Source organism: Vipera ursinii (genome assembly GCF_947247035.1).
Source record: "Vipera ursinii genome assembly, chromosome: 6".
Lineage (NCBI taxonomy): Eukaryota > Metazoa > Chordata > Lepidosauria > Squamata > Viperidae > Vipera > Vipera ursinii.
In genome coordinates, this window is record NC_139515.1 from 11,478,828 (window position 1) to 11,503,000 (window position 24,173).

At 44.0% G+C, this 24,173-nt stretch overlaps 1 protein-coding gene and 1 long non-coding RNA gene across 6 annotated transcripts in view; both read left to right on the top strand.

Moving 5' to 3' along the window:
• KIAA0930 overlaps positions 1-14,255 on the top strand; it is a 62,584-nt gene extending 48,329 nt beyond the window's left edge. For 2 of the 5 annotated variants that reach the window (XM_083366319.1, XM_083366320.1), the window contains exons 4-11: positions 1,988-2,065; positions 2,536-2,637; positions 4,915-5,055; positions 5,617-5,811; positions 7,544-7,706; positions 9,224-9,379; positions 11,720-11,843; positions 12,711-14,254. In XM_083366319.1, coding sequence (XP_083222445.1) covers positions 1,988-2,065; positions 2,536-2,637; positions 4,915-5,055; positions 5,617-5,811; positions 7,544-7,706; positions 9,224-9,379; positions 11,720-11,802 — 918 coding nt within the window. In that variant the 3' untranslated portion in view covers positions 11,803-11,843; positions 12,711-14,254. Of the gene's footprint in view, positions 1-1,987; positions 2,066-2,535; positions 2,638-4,914; positions 5,056-5,616; positions 5,812-7,543; positions 7,707-9,223; positions 9,380-11,719; positions 11,844-12,710 lie in introns of all 5 variants that reach the window. The other 3 variants (XM_083366323.1, XM_083366322.1, XM_083366321.1) reach the window with 3 other exon arrangements.
• Positions 14,256-15,968: 1,713 nt separating this feature from the next.
• Positions 15,969-18,603, top strand: LOC310641865. Its single transcript, XR_014492787.1, has 2 exons — positions 15,969-16,257; positions 16,375-18,603. It is a non-coding gene; the product is annotated as an uncharacterized lncRNA (long non-coding RNA).
• Positions 18,604-24,173: the final 5,570 nt, after the last annotated feature.

Here is a 24,173-nt window from a genome sequence, read left to right on the forward strand (position 1 = left end):
TAAGCGTATTCTTTTCTTCAAAGAATGTTGATATAATTTAAACTGTCCCGTTCCTTGGTCTCTTAATATCTCAGGAAAATAACTGTTTGCAGAATTAAGATGAAAGACAACTAACCAATTAAATTAGCAAGTGTTGAATCTGCTGGCCTCCGTGGAATCAGTCTTCCATAACTTTAAAGTTTTTCTTGTCTTTTGCCTGCTCTAAAGGAATCTTCTTTTTATGCTCTACTCTCATCTAGAAGCCACATTGTAATGGCCTAAAGCAGTGTTTCTCAACCTTGACAACTTAAAGGTTCCCCCGCACATGCGTGCTAGTCGTTTCCGACTCTAGAGGCCGGTGCTCATCTCCGTTTCAAAGCCGAAGAGCCAGCGCTTGTCCGAGGACGTCTCCGTGGTCATGTGGCCGGCATGACTAGACGCCAAAGGCGCACGGAATGCTGTTACCTTCCCACCATAGTGGTCCCTATTTTTCTACTTGCATTTTTACGTGCTTTCGAACTGCTAGGTTGGCAGAAGCTGGGACGAGTAACAGGCGCTCACTCTGCTACGCGGCACTCAGGATTTGACCCGCCAAACTGCCGACCTTCTGATCGACAAGCTCAGCGTCCTAGCCCACTGAGCCACTGCGTCCCTTGACAACTTAAAGATGCCTAATTAAGAGAAAGCTTAGGGGAATACCTGATAGCAGTCTTCCAATATTTGAAGGGCTGTCACAAAGAAGAGGTGGTTGACTTATTTTCCAAAGCACCCAAGGGTGGGATAAAAAGCAACAGATGGAAACTCAGCAGCCTCAACCTGGAAATAAAGAGGAATTTCCTGACAGCGAGAACAATTAATCAATGGAACAGCTTGCCTCCCAGAGTTATGGGTGCTCTATCTCTGGATATTTTCCAGAAAAGATTGGACAACCATTTTTCCATGATGAAATAAGGATTCCAGCCTCCAATCATACAACCAGTCCCTATGGTTGTAGGATTCTATGAAGATGTGTGGAACTCAACACCCAGAATTCCCCAGGGGGAGGGAATTGGTAGTTGAAGTCCACACATCTGGGAGTTAAGGTCCACACATCTTAAAGTTGCCAAGGTTGAGAAACACTGGCCTAAATAATTTGATGAGTAGGGGTGGCTGGGATTTCTCTTGGTGCTTTGCTGAGCAATAGAGCAGGAAGAAGGATTCGCTTCCCATTCAGCAACTGAACTATGCAGTGCTCAGATGGATGCAGGACAAAAGGAATAGGCTGAGCCAAAGGAGAGAGAAAAACCCTGAAATTTGAGAAAGTTTTATTTATTTATTTATTTTGTTTATTATTTAAATTTATATACCGCCCTATTCCCGTAGGACTCAGGGCGGTTTACAGGGAAAATTAAAATACACAACATACAAATTAAAATCAGTTAAAACTATGATTGAATTACACTCCCTGAAGTTAAACTAAAATCCAATTAAATTAAATTAGTTAAAACCCCTCAGTCTGGGCCAAACAGCTCGAAGAACCAGGTTTTCAAGTCCTGGCGAAATGAGCGAAGGTTGGGGGCAGTCCTGAGTTCCGTGGGAAGTTGGTTCCATAGGGCCGGCGCGCCCACAGAGAACGCCCTTCCCCTGGGAATAACCCGCCGGCATTCCTTAACCGGCGGTACCCTGAGAAGGCCCTCCCTTTACACGCGCACAGATTAGGAAAAGAAGGTTGGAAGGAGGAATGATGGAAAGATAAGAGGTCATAGATCCAAGAAGGGGCAAGAGCTATGGAAAATCTAGATGGAGCAGCAGGTGACCTGTAGGATCGCACTGACCTTTAGTTGCAATTGAACATGAAACATGGGAAGAAAGTATCGTGACTTCCATTGTGAAGTAGCTTTTCATTAAATGAAAACTGAAGGGTCTCATATTTTCTATTGGGGATCTGGACATGTACACAAAGGGAAACCTAATGAGAAATCTGATATCTGACGGGTGTTTCATTACAAATACTTTGATTTTCTTTCAGCTGGATTATGTAGTGACCTGTGCGGTATGTACTCGTTCAGATGGAGGGGATATTCACATCCATAAAAAAAAAACCCAGGTGAGCAACTCTGCAATTTGGGAAGGTTTGACGGTGTCTCCTCCTTTTGGCTTCATCCTTTGCCCCATTTTCCCACCCCCTCCCCCATGAACTTACTTATATTATGCTTTTCTTACGTAGCTCAAGTAGTTTTAATCAGTGATAGCCCCAGACGTAACCCCAGAATAGACTTGAGGAGAATTTCAAATGGCTTAGTAAGATTCAGTCTGTCAACACACATTCCTCAAATTAAGAGGCAATCCCTCTTCTTTTGCTTCCCACTTTCTCAAGCCAGACCCTTCATACTGTTCCCAAGTCAACACAGTGACCAAAAGAAATTAAGGGAAAAGGTTCAGGATTCCGTCTGCCTATCAATCTGCAGGATAACCTCCCCAAACTGAACAGAGCATAACCACATCTGCAGTGTGAGGGCATATATATATATATATATATTGTAAGCTATATCATATTTTCCAAATGGTCTTTTCCAGCAAATCTTTGCATCTCCAAGTAAACACCCCATGGACAGCAAGGGTGAGGAATCGAAGATTAGCTATCCAAATATATTTTTTATGATTGACAACTTTGAAGAGGTAGGTCCTCTCTCACAATAGGTCCCTTATGTGGAAGAATGTAGAGGTTTTGGGACTATGTGTAATCGTACAAATTAATTTCATATATAATAAAATAAATCTGATACAGAGATTAACTGAAGGTGGACATTTTTGGAATCCCATTTTATAAATGGATTTATAATACATCCAATGACTGTTGTTTTTCCCCTAACGTAAGATAGTGAAACTCAATTTTTCATGATTTCTACAACATATCAAATTTTCCAGTTTACAAAATATTACTGCAACGTCTTTATCTCGGTTTATAGCTTATGACTTGAGTTATATTGGCAACAGTTGTTAGTTATGCTGTTGTAATCTAACAAAGTAAAAGGTAAAGGCTCCCCCGCACATGCGTGCTAGTCGTTTCCGACTCTAGGGGCCGGTGCTCATCTCCGTTTCAAAGCCGAAGAGCCAACGCTTCTCTGAGGACGTCTCCGTGGTCATGTGGCCGGCATGACTAGATGCCAAAGGCGCACGGAACGCTGTTACCTTCCTACCGTAGTGGTCCCTATTTTTCTACTTGTATTTTTACGTGCTTTCGAACTGCTAGGTTGGCAGAAGCTGGGACGAGTAACAGGCGCTCACTCTGCTATGCGGCACTCGGGATTCGACCCACCAAACTGCCGACCTTCTGATCGACAAGCTCAGCATCCTAACCCACTGATCTAACATTGGTATTCACTTAAAGCTTCAGACTGATATAAAGTATTTTTATATGCAGTATTTTAATATACCATTGTATAAATTACTTTGAAATTTTACAACATATTTTTAAAGGTCCTTTTTCTTTTTTCTGCTATTTTCTTTTTTCTGCATTTGCAGAATGACAATAATTAAATATTTTTTTTAAAATGGTGCAATTAGTGTTGTTTAAGTCATACATGGAGGGACGCGGTGGCTCAGTGGGTTAGGACGCTGAGCTTGTCGATCAGAAGGTCGGCAGTTTGGCGGATCGAATGCCGAGTGCCGCGTAACAGAGTGAGCGCCTGTTACTCGTCCCAGCTTCTGCCAACCTAGCAGTTCGAAAGGACGTAAAAATGCAAGTAGAAAAATAGGGAGCACTACGGGGGGAAGGTAACAGTGTTCCGTGCGCCTTTGGCGTCTAGTCATGCCGGCCACATGACCACAGAGACGTCCTCGGACAAGCGCTGGCTCTTCGGCTTTGAAACGGAGATGAGCACCGGCCCCTAGAGTTGGAAACGACTAGCACGCATGTGCGGGGGAACCTTTACCTTTACCTTAAGTCATACATCCATAGCTCTGTTTGCTTAGAATTTAAATTTATCCCTTTAAATTGACAGAAAACATTGATACATAAAGGTATTAAATCACTTGCAGTTTGATGGAATATTAACTAAAAGCCTAATTTTCAAAAATCCCCTACATTTTTGGGCTGCATCATGAAACTCTACTGGTTTTAGAGGCTTGGAAAAATGATGTTTAAGATACGTTAAATATCCTTTCTATTCCTAGTACTGTATTAATTCTGATTCTGAATTTGTTTTTTTTCATACTGTTTCACTTATCTAAATCAGTGTTTCTCAGCCCTGATAGTTTTAAGGTATGTGGACTTCAACTCCCAAAATTCCTCAGATAGCATAGCTGGGAGTTAAAATCCACTCATCTTAAAATTACCAAGGTTGAGAATCATTGATCTACAGTAAATAATCTTGGTGGTTTAAAAAGGTAAAGGTAAAGGTTCCCCCGCACGTGCATGCTAGTCGTTTCCAACTCTAGGGGCCAGTGCTCATCTCCGTTTCAAAGCCGAAGAGCCAGCGCTTGTCCGAGGATGTCTCCGTGGTCATGTGGCCGGCATGACTAGACGCCAAAGGCACATGGAACGCTGTTACCTTCCCACCATAGTGGTCCCTATTTTTCTACTTGCATTTTTTACATGCTTTCGAACTGCTAGGCTGGCAGAAGCTGGGACGAGTAACAGGCGCTCACTCTGTTACGCGGCACTCGGGATTCGACCCGCCAAACTGCTGATCTTCTGATCGACAAGCTCAGCGTCCTAACATTGGGGCTTAGGGGTGTGTATAACTAATAAAACTACTTTTTAGAAATGGTCAGACGTTTCAGTGCCCCCAGACTTTTTTTTTACTGAGAATTTGGTTTCCTGGTAATAGACTCCTGCTGTGCTGTTAAATCTCAGTTTTTCATTTGTGACTTAGCCATAGGCAATGACAAATGGCCTTGAGTTTCTCTACCACTATTTATTTTTTCCTTTGATTTATTTGGATGTCTCGTTAGGTATTTAGTGACATGACAGTAGGAGAAGGCGAGATGGTTTGCGTGGAGCTGGTGGCCAGTGACAAAAGCAACACTTTCCAAGGTGTTATTTTCCAGGGATCCATCCGCTACGAGGCCCTCAAGAAGGTCTATGATAATAGGGTGAGTGTCCTTCAGACGGTGAGGTGGTCTGTGAGACAAATAACATGGGGCCAACCAGAAAGGCTTTCTTGCCTGTGAGTAGAGCAGGAGTTGGAAGCCTACTTTTAATAACAACAGGAAAAGAAGGACCTTGCTGTTCTCCATTACTCCTCAGATCATTTCACCTGTTTCAACAAGACAGTGATTCCTCCATTGATCAAGAGGGGAGAAAACAGATTTGTTATATAGACGCTAAATACCAGGTCAGAGCAGGGTAACTTTCCGTAGCACAGATGGCACAGTCCAGAATTAAAGTTCTCTTAACCTTTACTTTTTGGAGCCTTGCCACAATTAGAGAGCAGTGGTAAGTCCAAGCAAGAAAGCCCACAAGGATGATGATTGAATGTGGGCAAATTTGCTGATCGCTGTTGGAGAGTTGATCGTACCTTTCTTTAGGACATGAACTCCCGTAACAGTAACCAAGGCAGATCCAATGCCCTACTCGGAGAAAATTGAATTAAAAGAGGTCTATGAAATTCGAGTCAATGATGTAGTGGCTTGAATTCCGACTACCCTTTGCAGGTGAGCGTGGCAGCCAAAATGGCCCAGAGGATGTCCTTTGGTTTTTATAAATACAATAATATGGAGTTTGTGCGTATGAAGGGGCCTCAGGCCAAAGGACATGCGGAAATGGCAGTGGGTCGCGTTTCCACGGGTGACACGTCTCCTTATGGCACAGAAGAAGATTCAAACCCAGGCTCACCGCTGCATGAGCGAGTAAGTTAACTTTGTTAATGACATTCTTTTTTTTCTCCTTTCACGAGCCACTTGAAAGAATAAAGTACGTTATTAGAGATAGTGCACCATATTGTGTCACAAATGTTTTTCCCATTTGTGGCAATTTTGGTTGGCCTTGAGCAGAGCATCAGATTAAAATCCAGTGCAAGAGGAATATTAAAAGCTGTTTTTCAGAATAGTGGAAGCCGATGGCTTGATTTTATGAGCGAAAATTTCAGCATGCTGTTCAGTTCTACTACGACAGCTGAGAAAGCCTCTAAGAGTCAACTAGGGCTGATGGACAGCCAATTGGTCATTTCTGAGTTAAACACCTGAATATTTTAGGTAACCTTGTCAAACAGAGTCAGATGAAAGTTGGTTTATGTACGCTTGCTGAGCCCCCCCCAATGGGCTATGTAAGTCATCTTGAGTCATAGAAGCATTCAAATAAATCAATAATAATAACAACAAAAATGAGTTGGATTTTTTTATCCACTGGTCTGCAGTTAGAAGGCAATACAACTAGTCCTTGACTTACGACCAGAATTGAGCCCAAAATTTCTGTTGCTAAGCGAGATGTTTGTTAAGAGAGTTTTGTCCCATTTTATGACCTTCCTTGCCACAGTTGTTAAGTGAATCACTGCAGTTGTTAAATTACCATGTTTCCCCAAAAATAAGACCGGGTCTTTCCCCCCCTCCAAAAGAGGCACCAGGTCTTATTTTCGGGGTAGACCTTATCTTGCCTCTGGCACCGACAGCTGCACCCAACTGGTCCACTTCTTCTAGGGTCGAGGTTCTGCAGCTGCATTCGAGCCTGCATTTTATAGTCAGGCCTTTCCAGAAGGCCTAAGCAGCCAAGTATTGAGCTATGGATTCAATCCATAGCTTGGTGCTCGGTTGCTTGAATCCATAGCTCGGTTCTTGGCTGCACAGGCCTTCTGGAAAGCCCTGGGACTGAGAAATGCAGGCCTGGCTGCAGAAGAAGCCTCATAAGAAGTAGTGGGCCGGCAAGGAGAGGCCTGGTTGCAAGGTAAGTGTGTGCGGGTTGGGGGCAGCTCCACCCCCCCACTCCCTCCATAGCTTGATTTTTAGGTGTGCCTCGCCCCCAAACTAGGGCTTATTTTGGGGATAGGTCTTATATTAGGCCCACCCACCCCCAAAATATCAAGCTAGGGTTTATTGTTGGTGTAGGCCTTACTTTTGGGAAACATGATAGTAACAGGGTTGTCACCATTGACTTTGCTTGTCGGAAGGGCACATGACTCCGGGACATTGCAGCCGTCATAAATATGAGTCATTTGCGAAGCATCTGAATTTTGATCACGTGATCATGGGGATGCTGCAGTGGTCATAAGTGTGAAACATGGTCATACGTCACTTTTTCCAATGCCGTTATAACTGAGCGGTCATTAAATGAACTGTTGTAAGTTGAGGACTACCTGTACTGAGTAGCAAGAGCACTTAGACTTATATACGACTTCGTAGTGCTTTAGAGAGCCAGCATTTTGCCCCCAACAACCTGGGTCCTCATTTTACTGACCTCGGAAGGATGGAAGGCTGAGTCAACCTTGAGCCAGTCAGAATCGAACTGCCGGCAGTCGGCAGAATAAGCCTGCAGTGCTGCATTCTAACCGCTGTGCCACCCTGGCTCTGACCATCAAAGCACCACCAAAGACAATCAGTATACATCTCAGTGGCTTCTCACCTGTTGCTGTTTCTCTCCCCTTCTTAGGTCACGTCCTTCAGCACCCCTCCAACTCCAGAACGCAACAGCCGCCCTTCCTTTTTCTCCCCATCTCTCAAGAGGAAAGTGACCCGAAATCGAATTGCAGAGATGAAGAAATCCCATTCAGCCAACGACAGCGAGGAATTCTTTCGGGATGACGAAGACGGAGGTGCGAGAATTGGGGAGGACCCTTCAGGGGAAGCTTGGGGTGTCAGCTGCTGGCAAGGGCACCCCCCCTTTCCTTAGCATTAGGCTAAAGGGCTGTGAGTCAGGAAGGAGGGAAGGCTTGTTGGAAGGCTCTTGACGTGCTTTTAATAATAATAATAATAATAATAATAATAATAATAATAATAATAATAATAATAATAATAATAATAATAATAATAATTATTATGAAGAAGAAGAAGAAGAAGAAGAAGAAGAAGAAGAAGAAGAAGAAGAAGAAGAAGAAGAAGAAGAAGAAGAAGAAGAAGAAGAAGAAGAAGAAGAAGAAGAAGTTGGAAGGGACCTTGGAGGTCATCTAGTCCAACCCCCTGCTCAGGCAGGAAACCCTATACCATTTCAGACAAATGTCTCGCCAGTCTCTTCTTAAAAACTTCCAGTGTTGGAGCATTCACAGCTTCTGGAGGCAGGTTGTTCCACTGGTTAATTGTTCTAACTGTCAGGAAGTTTCTCCTTAGTTCTAGGTTGCTTCTCTCCTTGACTAGTTTCCATCCGTTGCTTTTTGTCCTGCCTTCAGATGCTTTGGAGAATAGCTTGACTCCCTCTTCTTTGTGGCAGCCCGTGAGATATTGGAACACTGCTATCATGTCACCCCTCACCCTTCTCTTCGTTAAACTACACATACCCAATTCCAGCAACCCTTCCTTTTATATTTTAGCCTCCAGTCCCCCAATCATCTTTGTTCCTTTTCTCTGTACCCTTTCTAGAGTCTTGACATCTTTTTTACATCGTGGTGACACAAACTGGATGCAGTATTCCAGGTGTGGCCTTACCAAAGAATTGTAAAGTGATATTAATACTTCACTTGATCTTGATTCTATCCCTCTGTTAATGTTTTTGGTTTGTTTCCCAGTGAAAATGGGGAAGAAATCAAACTATCCCCATTCAGTGTGTGCTGAGGGATTCTCAGGACCACCCAAAATATTCTGGTATGGCTGAATCAGATTTGGAGTTTGTGACTTCAAGGGTGGGATCTATCTATCTATCTATCTATCTATCTATCTATCTATCTATCTATCTATCTATCTATCTATCTATCATGATCATCAGTATATCATCATCACTATCATCATCATGGTCATCAAGTTTTTGACACCTTGGAAGACAACCGGTGGTACTCGGACGTTGCCATATCCTAAAAGTGGTATAATGGGTGAAAAGGTTGAAAAGCCCTGGACTAGAAGACCTCCATGGTCCTTTCCAACTATTATTATTATTATTATTATTATTATTATTATTATTATTATTATTATTATTATTATTATTATTATTATTAGTTGTTGTTGTTGTTGTTGTTTGTTGTTTGTTGTTGTTGTTGCCCTTAGTGGTAATGTCCTTTATATGAGAGTATCTGGGGCTACTGGTCACAGGTGCCCCATTGACCTAACCAGGACGCCTGGTCTGATTCATTAAGGCAATTCATATGCATCAGTTTCCTTCCTGAAGTTGACTTTTCTCTGACAGATTTGCATAACGCAACAAACTTACGCTCCCGATCGTTATCTGGAACTGGCCGTTCTCTTGTGGGTTCTTGGTTGAAGTTGAATCGAACGGATGAAAACTTCCTCCTCTATGCACACTTAACCTATGTCACGCTGCCGTTGCATCGGATTTTAACTGGTAAGGCTGCTTTGCTTTTCAATTCCTACCTTCTTAAAATTCCTTTGGTGTATCATCTCCTGGAATGAATGAAGAGAGAAGAACAGTGGCGTTTGTTCTCTGCTTATCCACTGATAAGTTTGATAACTCCTTCCTTCCTTCCTTCCTTCCTTCCTTCCTTCCTTCCTTCCTTCCTTCCTTCCTTCCTTCCTTCCTTCCTTCCTTCCTTCTCAGTGCAGATTCTTAAATTTCCTGGAAATTGCCAAGAGCTCAATCAGCTGGACAATCAGAAAATCAAGGCATGGGGTACCCATTGCTCACTCATCTAACATCTTTCACCTTCAGACATTAGCATGCGTGGTGCAAATATCTGCGCATGCACAACTTGGTCTTCCTATGAGTGAGAAACTATATCGGGAATGCCTTCAGATATTTTCAGGAAACAGGGTCTTAACAATAATTCTTGATGCACCTTCTGAAGTTCTAGCCCTAGCCAACCCATTCCTCTTCTCTGATAGATAATCATCTGCCCATGTTGGACTCCCACTGTCTTCACTCTCTCCACTGGCTAGGGGTAAAAGGAGCAGTGGGGCCTTGGGTTGGGGAAGGATGAAGACTCAGAAGATAAGAGAGTTTCAGGAGGGAAGCTGCAGAAGAATGAAATTCTGCCGATGTATCGGTGCAAAGGGATTTCTGAAGGACAGGAGAAGAGCAGCTACAAAGTCAGGGGTCAGCTAAGAAGGACCTGAGCCCAGGCCAAGAAAGTAACTTGAGAAAAATGTCTCAGAGTAGCCATTCATGAGCGTAAAGGGAGGGAGAAGAAAAGCACGTTCAGATTAGAAAGGTTCTGTTATTATAACAAATACAATAAAAATAATCTGGACCTAGATGGCATTGTTTTTTTTAATCCGATCTGCCTTGTTGGACTGACAATCTGGTTGTGGCCCAAATCCAACTCAGGGCTGATGTATAAGTAAGGAAAGATGTAAACTGTTACACAGGTTTCCCTGGGTCAGTTAAAATGAAGGCAAATAATCAGACACAGATCAAAGATTTGACTTAAAATGTATTTAAAGTATAACTCACTAACTCTTGAGACAATACCAGATGTTTCAGATCTGGAAGTTAAACGTTCCATTTCCCCCTCTTTTTAACAATCAAGGTATTTCGAAGTATAATCTCCACATTTCCAATCTTTTTGTCAGGGCCAAAAAAACCAAGAACAAGATGTGGTTAATTTCTGGGTGGGGTTTTTGGGGGGGTTTGTTTGTTTATTCTACAAACAGAATCTTGACACACTAAAGCAACTATCTGCAATAACTACCGTTTCCCCGAAAGTAAGACCCTGTCTTACTTTCTTTGGGGCTCTGAAGTAAGCACTAGGTTTTTACTATTGGGGAGGGGTTACTTTTTGCCGGTACCGGTACCAGTAGGCCGTGAGCGTGGGGTGGGGCGGGGCCTGTACATGTGGTGGAGAAGCAACGCGGTGGCAAGGGTGTGGTGGCGGACCAGTGCGGCCGTGGTGGTGGGTGGTGGTAAAGGTGCCGGGCCTGGTGTGGGGTGAGTCAGCCCAGATCCAGAGTGCCGCCCTGCCGCTGGCTTGCCAGGGCCCTTCTGGCCACGCCTCCGCCTTTGGGCTGCTTGAGCGCCAGCCTGCACACCTAAGTGCTGCAGGTGCTGGGCTAAGGGCTGAACCTGGTGCTCTTCTGGCCCTAGTGTGCGCTGCAGCTCTCATGCCGGCCGGGTGCTTTTGGCCTCTACCGGCTGCTCCCATTGGATTGCCTTCCGCCCAGCTGGCTGCTGCTGCCGCCATGAGGTAAAGTGAGGCAGGTGGCAGGTTGTGGAGTTGCTTCCCTCTGCCTGCCAGACTCTTTCCGAAGCCACATAGGGTAAGGTTGCCACGCCTGCCCCCGCCCAGATGCCCTTGCTTCCCGCACGTTTTTTTTTTTTACTAACCTGATTCAGCTACATTGTGCTTCTCCGTTCGCTTCTCAGCCTTCGCCGTGTGTTTGTGAGACAAAAAGAAAAAAAAGTTCAATCAGACTTTCTAACTTCGGTGAGACAGAGAGAACGGGGCTGGCGGTAGCTAGTTCCACAGGCGGCCGCTGGTGAAGGGCCCTGGCAAGCCAGTGCCGGGGGTGGCGGCGCTCCGGCAGCCGCATGGAAGATCTGGGCCGACTCGCCCCACTCCGCACTAGGGCTTACTTTTGGGGGAGGGCTTATATTAGGCCCACCCCCACCCCAGAAAATCCTCTGGGGCTTACCTTTGGAGTAGAGTTTTACTTTCGGGGAAACACAGTATAGATGCATTCTGTGAGCTACTAGGGAGGGCCTAATCCTTGTCCTCTTCCTGCCCACCAGGCATTCCAAGCTCTGCTGTCTCTGAGAAGCAGCCCCTCCCTCCTGTGAATCCAGACTACATTCCACCACACGGTTGCTCATAAATGTCTCACTAATGGTCTCCACACCTCTTCAGATCAATGAAGTCAAGTATCCCTGTGCTGGTTATTTCTAGGGCCGTGGTGGCGAACCTATGGCACGCGTGCCACAGGCGGCACGCAGAGCCCTCTCTGTGGGCACACGCACCGTCGCCTCAGTCCTAGGCCTTCAGTTGGGTTTTATAAAACCTTTTCGCTTTAGGCCTCCGCCGCCGTGTGCAAAAAAAAAAAAAAAAGGTTCAATCAATGAAATCAATTTCAACTTCTCGCAGGGAAAAAAAAAGATCTCGCCAAGTTGGAATTGATTGATTGACCTTTTTAGTCCCACCCAGTCTGCCGTTACCCCCGCAGCCATGCCCACCCAATGGGCCACACCCACCTGGCACCTAATGATACATAAGTGGGTTTGGGGTTGCAGTTTGGGCACTCGGTCTCTAAAAGGTTCGCCATCGCTGTTCTAGGGCAGGGGTGTCAAACTCAATTTCATTGAAGGCCGCATCAGCACTGCAGTTGCCCTCAAGGGGCCGGGTGGGTGTGTCCTGGGTGGGCGTGGCCTACTGGGTGGGCGTGGCCTACTGGGTGGGCGTGGCTAGAGTGCGTATGGCCTACTGGGTGAGCATGGCCAGCTCTACATGGTTTGCATCAAGGGTGCCTATGGGGGCCTGGGCAGGAGCGGGACAGATCTGAGGGTCTCTGGCAGGAGGAGGGTCTCTGGGCCAGGGCCAAGGCAGTGGGGGCCGTTCCCTCACTGTTTCCAGGATGGCTTCACGGGCCGCATGAAACCACTTTGCGGGCTGGATCCGGCCCCCGGGCCTTGTGTTTGACATGTCTGTTCTAGGGAGTAGAAGAGATGGACTTGGAACATCCCCCTGTAACCCTCCATCATCCTTTTTTTTTTCCCCTCCCCTCCCCAGATATTCTGGAAGTGCGACAGAAACCGATTCTGATGACATAGCCAAGAGCCGGGTGCTGCCTTGGAAAACTTGCAGCCAAGTGCCTAAAAAAAAAAAAAAAAACTTATCTCTTGCTGTCTTCTGTCACACAGCCGCCGCTTGTGTCAGGAACATAACTCTGAAAAAAAAAAAAAAGGGATCTCTAGGAATTACCAGCCAATCAAGAAGTGCCTCTTCGTTCTTTCCTCCCCTAAGAGAAACAGAACTGCCTCGTATTGATTCCTTGACGGAGAAAGCTGGCAGAAGATTTCTAAAGCAGAAAAGGAACGAAAAAAGGAAAACGAGGGGAAACGAAACTAACCCAACACCATCGCATAAGTGGGGGGGGGGAGGCCTGCATATTAAAAAAAAAAAGATGCTTTACGGACCATTGGTTAGCGTTTACTTTCGTAAGCGGAAACCAACCTGTATAAAATGCATTCATCTTTATATACCTTTTGAGACAAACTCGCATAGGATTTCATACTGGTGAATCAATGAACATGGCTCTTCTGGTGTGCGTAATAAGCAAGCAGCCCCTAAGTGTTTTAATTGGATTCGGTTGTGAAGTAGCATAATACCAATGGGGAAGTTAGTTAAGAGGGGAAATCATTTTAAGTTCACGGGGCAGGAGCTGAGGGGGAAAATCCGATGGGCAGGTTGTTCTCTGCTTCTCTCAAAGGGATGTTTTGAAAGCCTCGTAGCCCGGGGAATTCTGCAACGTCATCTTCACCTACCAAAGATCAGCAAAAAATAAATAAAACAAATCCAGCCAAAAAAATGTCTTAAAGGTTGAGATTGTTAGGAAAGTGCTCCGGTGTCATTTGCCTTCAGTCAGTCTTCCACTGTACGGGGCCTCTGATTTGAGGGAGAATAGAAGGAACACAATTACTGGAGGACAGGAAGGAAATCCAGAGGACCTCAGCCTGGACAGTTTCGAAATTTAAAATGAATCCAAGTAGCTCCTAAAAATAATCTTTCGACTATCCATCAGCTCAAATGGTTCCCCTCAAACCACCGTGTGTGTGCGTGTGGTGCTGTGATTTCTCAGTAAACGGAAGACTTAATTCTTATTTAAAGCTCTCCCCGATGTTCTTCTAGAATTGTTTGTTTGTGTGTGTGTGTGTGTGTGTGTGTGAGGAGGGGGGGAATTCTGGAGAAAATGCAGCGTTAATTGTTGTGGATTTGGGATTTTTACTCAGTTCTATTGTATGCGTGTCTGAAGATGTATAAAACATAGTTTGGGGCAGGAGAAGGCATTTCCTGAAAACACATGCACTGATATATTTTTTTTAATGGATTCTCATTTAAGTGTTTAAAAGGAGAGCATATGGTGGAGATATTGGCTTGTAATGTCAGGCGTCCTCCTTCCTCATCTTTGCCTGATTTGCACTTTTGTTTTAAATGTATAATACAATATTTTGTGCGTGTTTACAAGATGACGTTCAGCCTGTTTACATATCTTATGTGTGTGTGCTCCTTTAAAAAGAACTCAAAGTAAACCACACAAAGATTAGGGTAAGGGGTGTCCAGTGTGGGTGGGGGGGAGGGGTAGAGGTGCAACATTATAGATGGCAGTTGTGATTACATAGCCCCCTCTTGTTTATATGCTTTATGGATGCCCTCAACTTTTTAATCATACTGTATCTTGAGGACCATAGCATGAGATAACCCTTTATAGCTTCTTTGCTACTAATCTAGTCTTTGCTAATTATAAAGGTAAAGGTTCCCCCGCACATGCGTGCTAGTCGTTTCCAACTCTAGGGGCCGGTGCTCATCTCCGTTTCAAAGCCGAAGAGCCAGCGCTTGTCCGAGGATGTCTCCATGGTCATGTGGCCGGCGTGACTAGACGCCAAAGGCGCACGGAACGCTGTTACCTTCCCGCCGGAGTGGTCCCTATTTTTCTACTTGCTAATTATAGACCCACCCTAATCCAAAATCACCCTTTGAGCGAAAAATCTTCCTTTGGAAATCACAGAATCCCCAACCACCAATTCATCCCAAAGAAAGCTCCATCGAGATGCCTTCTCAGCAAGAGTTGAATTCACCTGCCCTTTACCCATTGGTGGGGCAAATGGGCTTGGCTTGTTCACTGCAGGTACATTCTGGATGGAAGAGACTTGGTTTTTAGCTAAGAAGAAGGGGACAATTGGTGCGGTTTTGCTACTCCTGCAACACACCTGACTTGGGAGAGTTATTTTAACCTTGAGCAAGTTAGGGCTTGCTAAATCTGACCGCATCCATTGAGACTATGGTCTTACAACACAAATACTCCCCACCCTATTAAACAGGTCGTGGGAACAGAGTCTGAAGTTTGGTTTAATAGGGATAAACTGACTTCCCACTGAATTTCATGCCTAAAGCTCATTCAGGTTGCACCAGTTACTCTTTGCAGGAGCGCTTCCCTGCAAGAAGCCTAGCTGAACAAATTGCTTGGCAGCTCAGAAGGACGCGAAGAAACGAACAACACCCCCGGGTAAGTTCTCTGGATATAAACCTGAATAATCACAGATGGACTTTGATTTATTTATTTTTGGAGTTGTTGTAAGCTAGTAAAAAGCTGAATTATCATTTTGCTGGTGGAGAGCCTATGAGCGTCAGGATCACGTAAAGCAGGGCTCTTCAAACTTGCCTGGCTGAGGAATTCTGGGAGTTGAAGTCCACAAGTCATAAAAGGGCCAAGTTTGAAGAGTCTGATGTAAAGCATCACTCAAGATCTCTGACGCTCCCTTTCTGCATTGAGGCTACCAGCAATACTTCTCCAAGAAGCAGCATCTGTCAGCCAGTGTTGGCTTCAGGGTTGAATGAGTGTGGTCTAGAGCAAGGGTCCTCAACCTTGGCAACTTTAAGACTTGTGGACTTCAACTCCCAGAATTCCTCAGCCAGCAAAGCTCTAGACAACAGATTTCCTGACATTTCACCAGCGACCGTGAATGGCATCTTCAGACTCCGAGCAAGACAAACTTTGTCCCCTGAACTTTGGGAGCCCTCCACCCCTTTAGCCTTACATCAGGCTTTATGTTGTTGTTAGCTGCGAAGTCATGTCTGATCCATCGCGACCCCATGGACATTGTTCCTCCAGACCTTCCTGTCCTCTACCATCTTCTGGAGTCCATATAGACTCACGCCTACTGCTTCAGTGACTCCATCCAGCCACCTCATTCTCTGTCATCCCCTTCTTCTCTTGCCCTCAGTCTTTCCCAGCATTAGGCTCTTCTCCAGTCAGTCCTTCCTTCTCATTAGGTGGCCAAAGTATTTGAATTTCAATGTCAGGATCTGGCCTTCTAAAGAGCAGTCAGGGTTGATCTCTAGGACTGACTGGTTTATTCGCCTTGCAGTCCAAGGGACTCGCAGGAGTCTTCTCCAGCACCATAGTTCAAAGGCCCCAATTCTTTGGCACTCGGCCTTTCTTATGGTCCAAGGCTTTATAGACGCAGCTTTTTCCCCAATGTTGGGAGAAGATTAGATGATGGCATGGAAGCACGGATTGGGGCCAGGTTTTTGTTTTTAATATTTGATGATTTGAGTGGTTTGAGTTTTATAGTTTTTAAATGATTTTCTACATGTTTTTTAGATAAATACATAAATGTCTGCCCTACGTACAGGAGGCCACTGACCCAATAGGGGAGAAAAAAAATTAGAAAAGCACCATGTTAAAGTCATCTAAAGTCTGGCTAAGAAAATCCAGGAAAGGCATTAGACCAACCAAAGATGGCAGAGATCCATTCACAGCATCCGGGGTTTATTGCACCTCCTGTAGCTGTGGACATTGGACCATAAAACAGTTTCCACACCTGACTGGATGAACAAAGAAGGCATTGCAGATGAGGATAGCCTGAAAAATCATCAATGGGAATATGTACTGCACCATAGCGATCACATTAAGCTTCCTGTCCTGAGCCACACCAAGATCCTACTCCAAAGCAGGACCAACTAAAAATCATCTCCCAAAACTGGACAAAACAAACTTTCCTGGATCAGGACCTTGTTGCAGCATAGCTGCTTAGAATAACCAACTGGAACCCATGACCAGTCAGAAGCTGGCATAAACAAAGCACCAATGAAGAACCACCATCATCAAAATGAAAACCATCATCAAAATGACCAATCAACATTGGGCACACAAAGAATTCATTAACCTACCAATCAGAAACCACATGTTTAAAGACCAATCGGAAGCCAGGATGCCTGCTCAGTTGTTGTGGTCTGCATGGTAGATTGCTCTACCTCTAAAGAGGCCAACCACAGTTTCTGGAGAAGCATCAGGAAATCTGTTGTGTACACCGTGGTCACAACATGAAGCCCACCTCTGCCCAGCAGATACCCAATGTGAAAGCCTACACCAGTATATAAAACACTATCTCAGGGGTCTTCAAACTTGGCAACTTTAAGACTTGTGGACTTCAACTCCCAGAATTCCTCAGCCAGGAGGAATTCTGGGAGTTGAAGTCCACAAGTCTTAAAAGTTGCCAAGTTTGAAGACCCCTGCACTATCTTACTTACTTCTTATATTAATAGGATGGCAGCATTTGGCAGGAGGATTTGTGTGTGTGTGTGTGTGTGTGTGTGTGTGGTGTGATGTAGTTACAAAAGGGACAATTCAACCATAAACAATCTTGCTTTTCTACTTCCCACCTTCCAAAAAAAACCCCCTAGGTATTTGGGAAACATACTACCCATATTTTACCCCAAAGTATTATATTAATTCAGCCTTTGTAGTTCTCTTAGTGTTTGGAATGAAAGGTTAACTGAACCATCGGTTAATGGATGACTAGAAGCATTTGGTTAACCACAAGGTTGTACCTTACAAATGCAGTATTTCTCAACCTTGGGAAATTTAAGATGGCTGGGTTTCAACTCTCCATGGCTTGTTGGTGGATTCTGAGAGTTGAAGCCCATCACCTTAAAAGTTCCCAAGGGTGAAAAACACTTGAGCGATAGATTCAAAGTCAAAGCTAAACTACATAATATATGACCTATCCCTGCCTGCAGGTTGGGTTTATGCCAGAATACTTTCAGCCCATGTTTTGCCTGGAGAAAAAGTGCTTTTTGCTCTCAGATGATGGGTCCACAGCCTCCTCTTAAGTGTTCTGAAAAAGAAGGCTAAACTGGTTGTGTTCCTCCTGAATTGAGAAATGGCCAGATAAAAGAGCACAGAGACATTTGAATCTCCACCTGTTGTCAGAGATGGAGGAGCCCAGAGTTACAGGATGTCTGGCAAACTGGGCTCTGAAAAATGAAACGGCACTAGGAAACAGCAGCTGATAGCTAAATGGGTTAATGCCTTATGGAGATAAGTTCCGGAAGGCTTAGAAGTGGGAGAGGGCAAAGCTTCAAAGGGGGATTTTGCTTCAGTTCTGCTTTAAGCAAAAGCCTCTTTGAAAGTTGCTGTGGGAAGCCACCTGTGGTCTCCTCTCTCCATCTTATTTCTAAAGAACAAAGCAAAACCATCCTATGACCTTGGGTTCCCTCAAGGACCCAGAGAAAGTTATTTGAATGATACGAAATCCTTCAACAAGGCAGCATTTTGCTTCCACACACCGCCATGAGGCAAGCTGAAACATTTCTCATCGAGGTAAACTACGATTCTCATTTTGGAGAATTGTCCTCCAAAAATTTGGAAGATTCATTGTGTGCTTTGTTCCTTTTTATTAAACAGATGGGACATTTATTCTCTGTACCTTTTTAAAGCTGGCAATGTAATATATGTGGTTTTAATTTCAGCAAAATGCATACTTCCCACTTTCTTTTAATTAAGTCATGTAATAAAAAAAAATTTTTTTAAAAAAAAGGGGAAAGAGATGATCTCACTGCCAGTGGCAGCATTTAAATTTTCTGAATTTTTCATAATAATAAATGTCATCATTTAACCTAGTGGAACTTGAGTAATTTGACCATTTATTTGTTTGTTATATTTCAGTCCCACCTTTATTTTGTATTTTCTCCATCACAATAATCCTGTGAAATGGGCTAGGCTGGGAAAATAAGGGTGGCCCAAAATCACCCAGCCAGTTTTCATGCCTAAGGGAAGACTAGAACTCAGCCTCATGGTTTGTAACTCAGTACCATAGCCAGTATACTAAACTGGTTCTCTCCACTAGCCTTTTATTTAACTGCCAATTACTCAGACTTTAGTTTGGCTTGCCACTCAAATTTAAGACCAGTTTGGTTCTGTTGATGCAGAAGTACAAATGGTGATATTCGGGCCATAAAAGAAATTATAAAAATATTTCTAGAATAATGCTAAAGATTTATTCTGTTGCCTGAAAAGCTAAGAATTGGGTTTGGGTAAAGAAATTCTGCTTTTCTTATTTTAAAAAGAGAAATGGGTTTTAATGAGTGGATAAGCTTTAATCTCCCCAAATAGGAATACCGGTACTCTACTTACCATTTTTAAAAAATGACTGTACTTGTTCTTCCTCTAAGAAAATGCAATAGAGAAAAGACATTTGTATTTTTCCATTGAATGGGACAGGAGCCGTCTCAATGACTTTTGAGAGAAGAAAGGATTGACCTATTTTCCAAAGCACCAGAGGACAGGACAAGAAGCAATTGGTGGAACTCAATAAAGAGAGATCCAATCTGCAACTAAGAAGAAATTTCCTGACAGTAAGAACAATTAATGAACAGCTTGGCTCTTTGATCAGAATGCAACATCTCCTACCTTGGACTATAAAACTCCAGCCCTATGATTCTGACTGCAGTTTTCAACTTTGTTTCCATTTTTTCCAGACAGAAAAGGGCAAGAAACACTGATTGGATATACTAGATTCACTTAAGGACAGCGACTCGCTTTACAACAGTTATAGAAACAGTAGTAAAATCATGTCCAGTCACATGATTTGCCTCAAATTGCAACCACGATGACTTAAATTCCAGACTGCATTGTGGTTCAAAGTCAAGGGCTACCCGTGCTACTTTGGTCCTCCATTTTGGTCTGAAAATGATTTTTTCAAGATACTTTAGCTCTAGACCAGGGTTTTTCAACTTTTTCACCCATTGTACCACTTTTAGGATATGGCAACATCCGAGTACCACCAGTCACCTAGCAAGGTGTCAAATACTTGATGACACCCCACCAAAAAAAGGAAAAAAGTGATGAAGTACAGGTAGTCCTCAACTTACAACACTTCACTTAGTGACTGTTCAAAGTTATAATGGCACTGAAAAAAGTGCCCCCCAAGCCACAGCCGAGCAGGACACCTGCCTGCCCACCCAGCGGCGCTCTTCCTCCTGTCCGAGGTTTTCATTGTTGTGAGCATTTCTGTTGAAGATTGGCAGCGGGGGTGGGGTGGGAGGGTGTTTGGTTTTTATTCCCTCCCCCCCACCCTCTGCTGGGTGGTTGCAGCAGGTTTTGGTCCCTTCACATGACCCTGGGACACTGTGACCGTCATAAATATGAATCAGTTGCCAAGCATCTGAATGTAAATCACAAGACCCCAGAGATGCTGCAACATTCCAGCCGATCGGCGCTTCTTCTGGGCTCAGCAGAAGCGTCAGGATCAGCGCCGAGCTCTAGCTGGAGCCTGGTGGTGATCCTGGCACTTCCGCTGAGCCCTGACAGCCCCGAAGAAGCGCTGATCCTGGCGCTTCCGCTGAGCCCTGACAGCTCTGCAGCTCCAGCCATCTCTTGCTCCGGCTTGTCCAGTGCTGCTACCTGTTCAGCTCATTCCCCTCCCCCGCTACTACTTTTCTAAGATGGTCACGTACCACCTGCCAGGTGCCCATGTACCACAGGTGGTACCCGTACCACTGGTTGAAAAGCCCTGCTCTAGACTATTCCTCACTTCCCCGTTTAACTGGATTCTTGAGTTTCCTCAAGCTTCTGAAAAGGGAGAAAGTTATGTCTGTAAGCTAGTGATTTCCTAGGCCCAGGACCACCAACTTGACATTGGTGTGTCTGCAGATACTTTCCAACTAATGCCTGTAGCACTAAAATGATTTGCTTTGCAGTCCCAGAGTCTGTTTGGCGCAACCCATGTCTGCAAGGACAGGCTGCTCCTTCTCCCACCCCCATGGCGTTTTACCCAAGTGGTAATTACTCTTACTATATGGCTGCCTTGATGCCCTTTGCAGTCCTCCAGAGCAACAGATGGGAACCGGAGCTTCACAGAGGAGCTTCACAATAAAGGAGGGTTGCAGCCACCTGCTCTGCCTTGGTTAGAGGACAGCCTGTTCCATTTCAGTCCTACTTGCCTTGGGCTTCTTCCAGATTTGGAACATAGCCCAGGTGAGAAGTAATACACTTATAAAGGAGAATATTTGTAAGCTCAGGGTTGAAATGAGAGGTCCTTGGTTGTTTTCTTGCAGATGTTTTATTACCCAAACTAGGTAACATCATCAGTGCCAGTCAGGGTTTACTTTGAGTAATGAAACGTCTGCAAGAAAACAACCAAGCTCAGAAAGCATCGAAGAAATACACTTTGCCATCAAGAAAACATATGTCCAACTGCAATTCCTACAGGTTACATAAAAAACGTCCAAGGTCATACAGGGAGCCTTGGTCAACACAAGCCACAACACTGATTTTTCCAACACCGGTGCTAGCCCTATCTGTTGAAAGCTTTTATCACTAAGATCTTTAGCCATACGAAGCTACGTGAAGTGGGTCAACCCAATGACTTCTCTGCTGTGCTCTTCTTAAGTCATAATCACACAAATAATCCAATTCAGAACCAACACCTCTCATTTCTTTATTCACATCTCTTGTTGTGATTCAGGGTCAGCCTGTGGGTTCGGCAGTTGGGTCGGACGACTCAGAGGAGGAGGAGGGGGGTGTTGAAGAGCTTGCTGATGATGGCCTTGAGGCTCCGCAGAGCCCTCAGCCGGGCCCCTCCCACTTGGTCATGACGGAGACCCAGCTGTGTGAGCCTGACAGCGTGGATGAAGATGACCCACAGCTGGCCCTGTTCAAGGACACCCGACGCAGGAGGCAGTCAATCAGGAGTAAACAGAGGAAGGCAATGGGGCACCTCGGAAGGAGGCAGAGAGAGGCCACGCCCTGAACTGTATTTAAGGGGAATGTGTGGGAGGGCTGGTTTGCTGAAGGCAACTGCTTGGATAGTTCCTGTTTCGTAGCTCCTGTTTCATGGTTGGTATCTTGTCTTGCTCTGTTTTATGTTAATAAATTTGGCAGGCTTAATTCCAGCCTCTTGCCGTTTGTAAAGGGGTTGTCCCTGCTTTTGCTGCAGGGCCGGTAGCAGGCTGGTACAGAACATGTCTACAGATTTTCTTTTTTTCTTTCCACTTCTTCAGAAAACACAGCTACTGGGCAACAGGTGAAAAATCGTTTGTTCAATGACAAATGGCTAGCGTGATGCCACTGAATGTAGTCAAATTTGTTTTGACGAGCGGAAGAGAGATTGTATTATTTTTTTTTTATTAAAAAGTTTTAACATACAATTTTTCCCCCTTACAAATCCCCCCTCCCCCTCCCTTCTCCCTCCCCCCCTTCCTCTCCCCCCTCCCCCCCTTCCCCCCCCACTTCCCAGAGCTAAATACAAGGTATATATATAAAAAAAGCAAACATAAACAACCATATGCTAACAACCATAAACTCTGAAATCCATCACTCTCTAGCTTATATAGGATAAAACAATCCTTAGTAATATTAAATATATATAAAAAAACAAAAACAAAAACAAAAAAAACCCCAAGATACAAAGAGAAGAAAAAAAAAGAGTTATTCAAATACTACATAATACTTCTTAACCCTATACTTGTTCTAGATAAACTCAATCCATTTTCTCCATTCCATAATATAACATTCTTACAAATAATCTTTCAAATTGACCAAAATCTTCGCCACCTCAGCCAGGTCGGAAAACTTTAAAATCCACTCTTCTGTAGTCGGCAGTTCCTCTTTCAGTACTAAGCTATCAAAAGTCTTGCTGCCGTAATTAAATTCAACATCAACTTAATGTCCACAACTGTAACATCTGTAATTATTCCAAACAAAAAAGGTTGCGAACAAAACTTTAACCTCCATTTAAAAATCTTCTGTATGTTGCACCAAACTTTTATCCAAAAAGCCTCAACCTTTTTATAAGTCCACCATATATAAAAATATATTGCGTCTTCATCACCACACCTCCAACATTTAGGCTAATAATTCAAATACATACTTAACTTTTTAGGATCTAAAAACCATCTATAAAACATTTTGTAAAAGTTCTCTCTTAAATTTTAAACTTGTATAAAATTTTGCATTCCTCACCCAAATCTTTTCCCACCTCCCACTACTTGGCTATAAGTACGTTGTAAAAGTTCCATAGACTTCTGCTAATCTCATTCTTTTCTCTTTTTTGATCGTTTTAAAGCAGCACGCGTCACCCTCTGTTCCATAGGATCATCCAACGAAGTTGTAACTTGATCTCCTCCAACACCATTCTCCTCTGTCTGTCCATCTTCAGCCTCTTGATGTTCTCCTTCTCCAGATCCCTTTGCAGCTTCCAGAAGTGTTAATGGAGTTGCTTTTAAAACATTATTGTAAAAATCACGCGCTTGCATCACAGTAACCAAACGGTACCTTTTACCTTCGTGCATCACCATCAACCCAGCTGGGATCTCCCATCTGAACCTTATATCTCGTTGCTTGAGCTCTTGCACAAGAAATGTAAAATCCTTCCTTCTCCTTAAAATCTTTGGAGGAATTTCTTTTAGAACCAAAACTTCTTGATCAGCAATCACAACTTTAGTATCATAAGCAGCTCGTATAACTTCATCTCTGATTTCCCTTTTTGCAAAATAAACCACCACATCTCTGGGCAACTTTCTCTGTCTAGCAATCCATGAATTCACACGAAACACTTTATCCATGCCTCCTTTTATTTCGGATGCTGGCTGATTCAATACTACTTCGAGAGCCTCAGAGACCAGCTGCTTTAGATCTTCCTTAATATTCTCCTTTAAACCTCTAATTCTAATGGCAAACTGCATCTGGTAATATTGAGCAAGACTCAGTTCTTTATCCATTTTGTCTCTTAAATTTTCATTCTCCAATACTTTTGCTTCTAATATAGCATTCTTTTGAGTCAAGTCTTCCACTTTTTCCTCCAAATCTTCCACACATTCAGCCACTTTATACACTGAAGACAAGATGTCTGCCTTCATCACACTGAACTTCTGTTCCATCCTCTCCTCCATTCTCTCCTCCAGTTTCTCCAATTTCTCCTCCATCTGTGCAAATCTATCATTAATTAATTTCAAAATTACCTGGGTATGTTTTTCAAGAGCATCTTATAAGTCCTTCGATGTCAATACATCAGGAGGATGCAACGCCTGCAATAATGATTGTTGCACCGGAGAAGTTCCAGCACTCCGAAGAGTTTTAGGGGGAGGTTTAGCCGCCATCTTTTACTTTCAATTGTGACGCACTTTCACTTCAAGTTTAAAAAAGTCCATCAAGCTCGAGAGTAAAATATAATAATCCTCTTCACCTTCTCC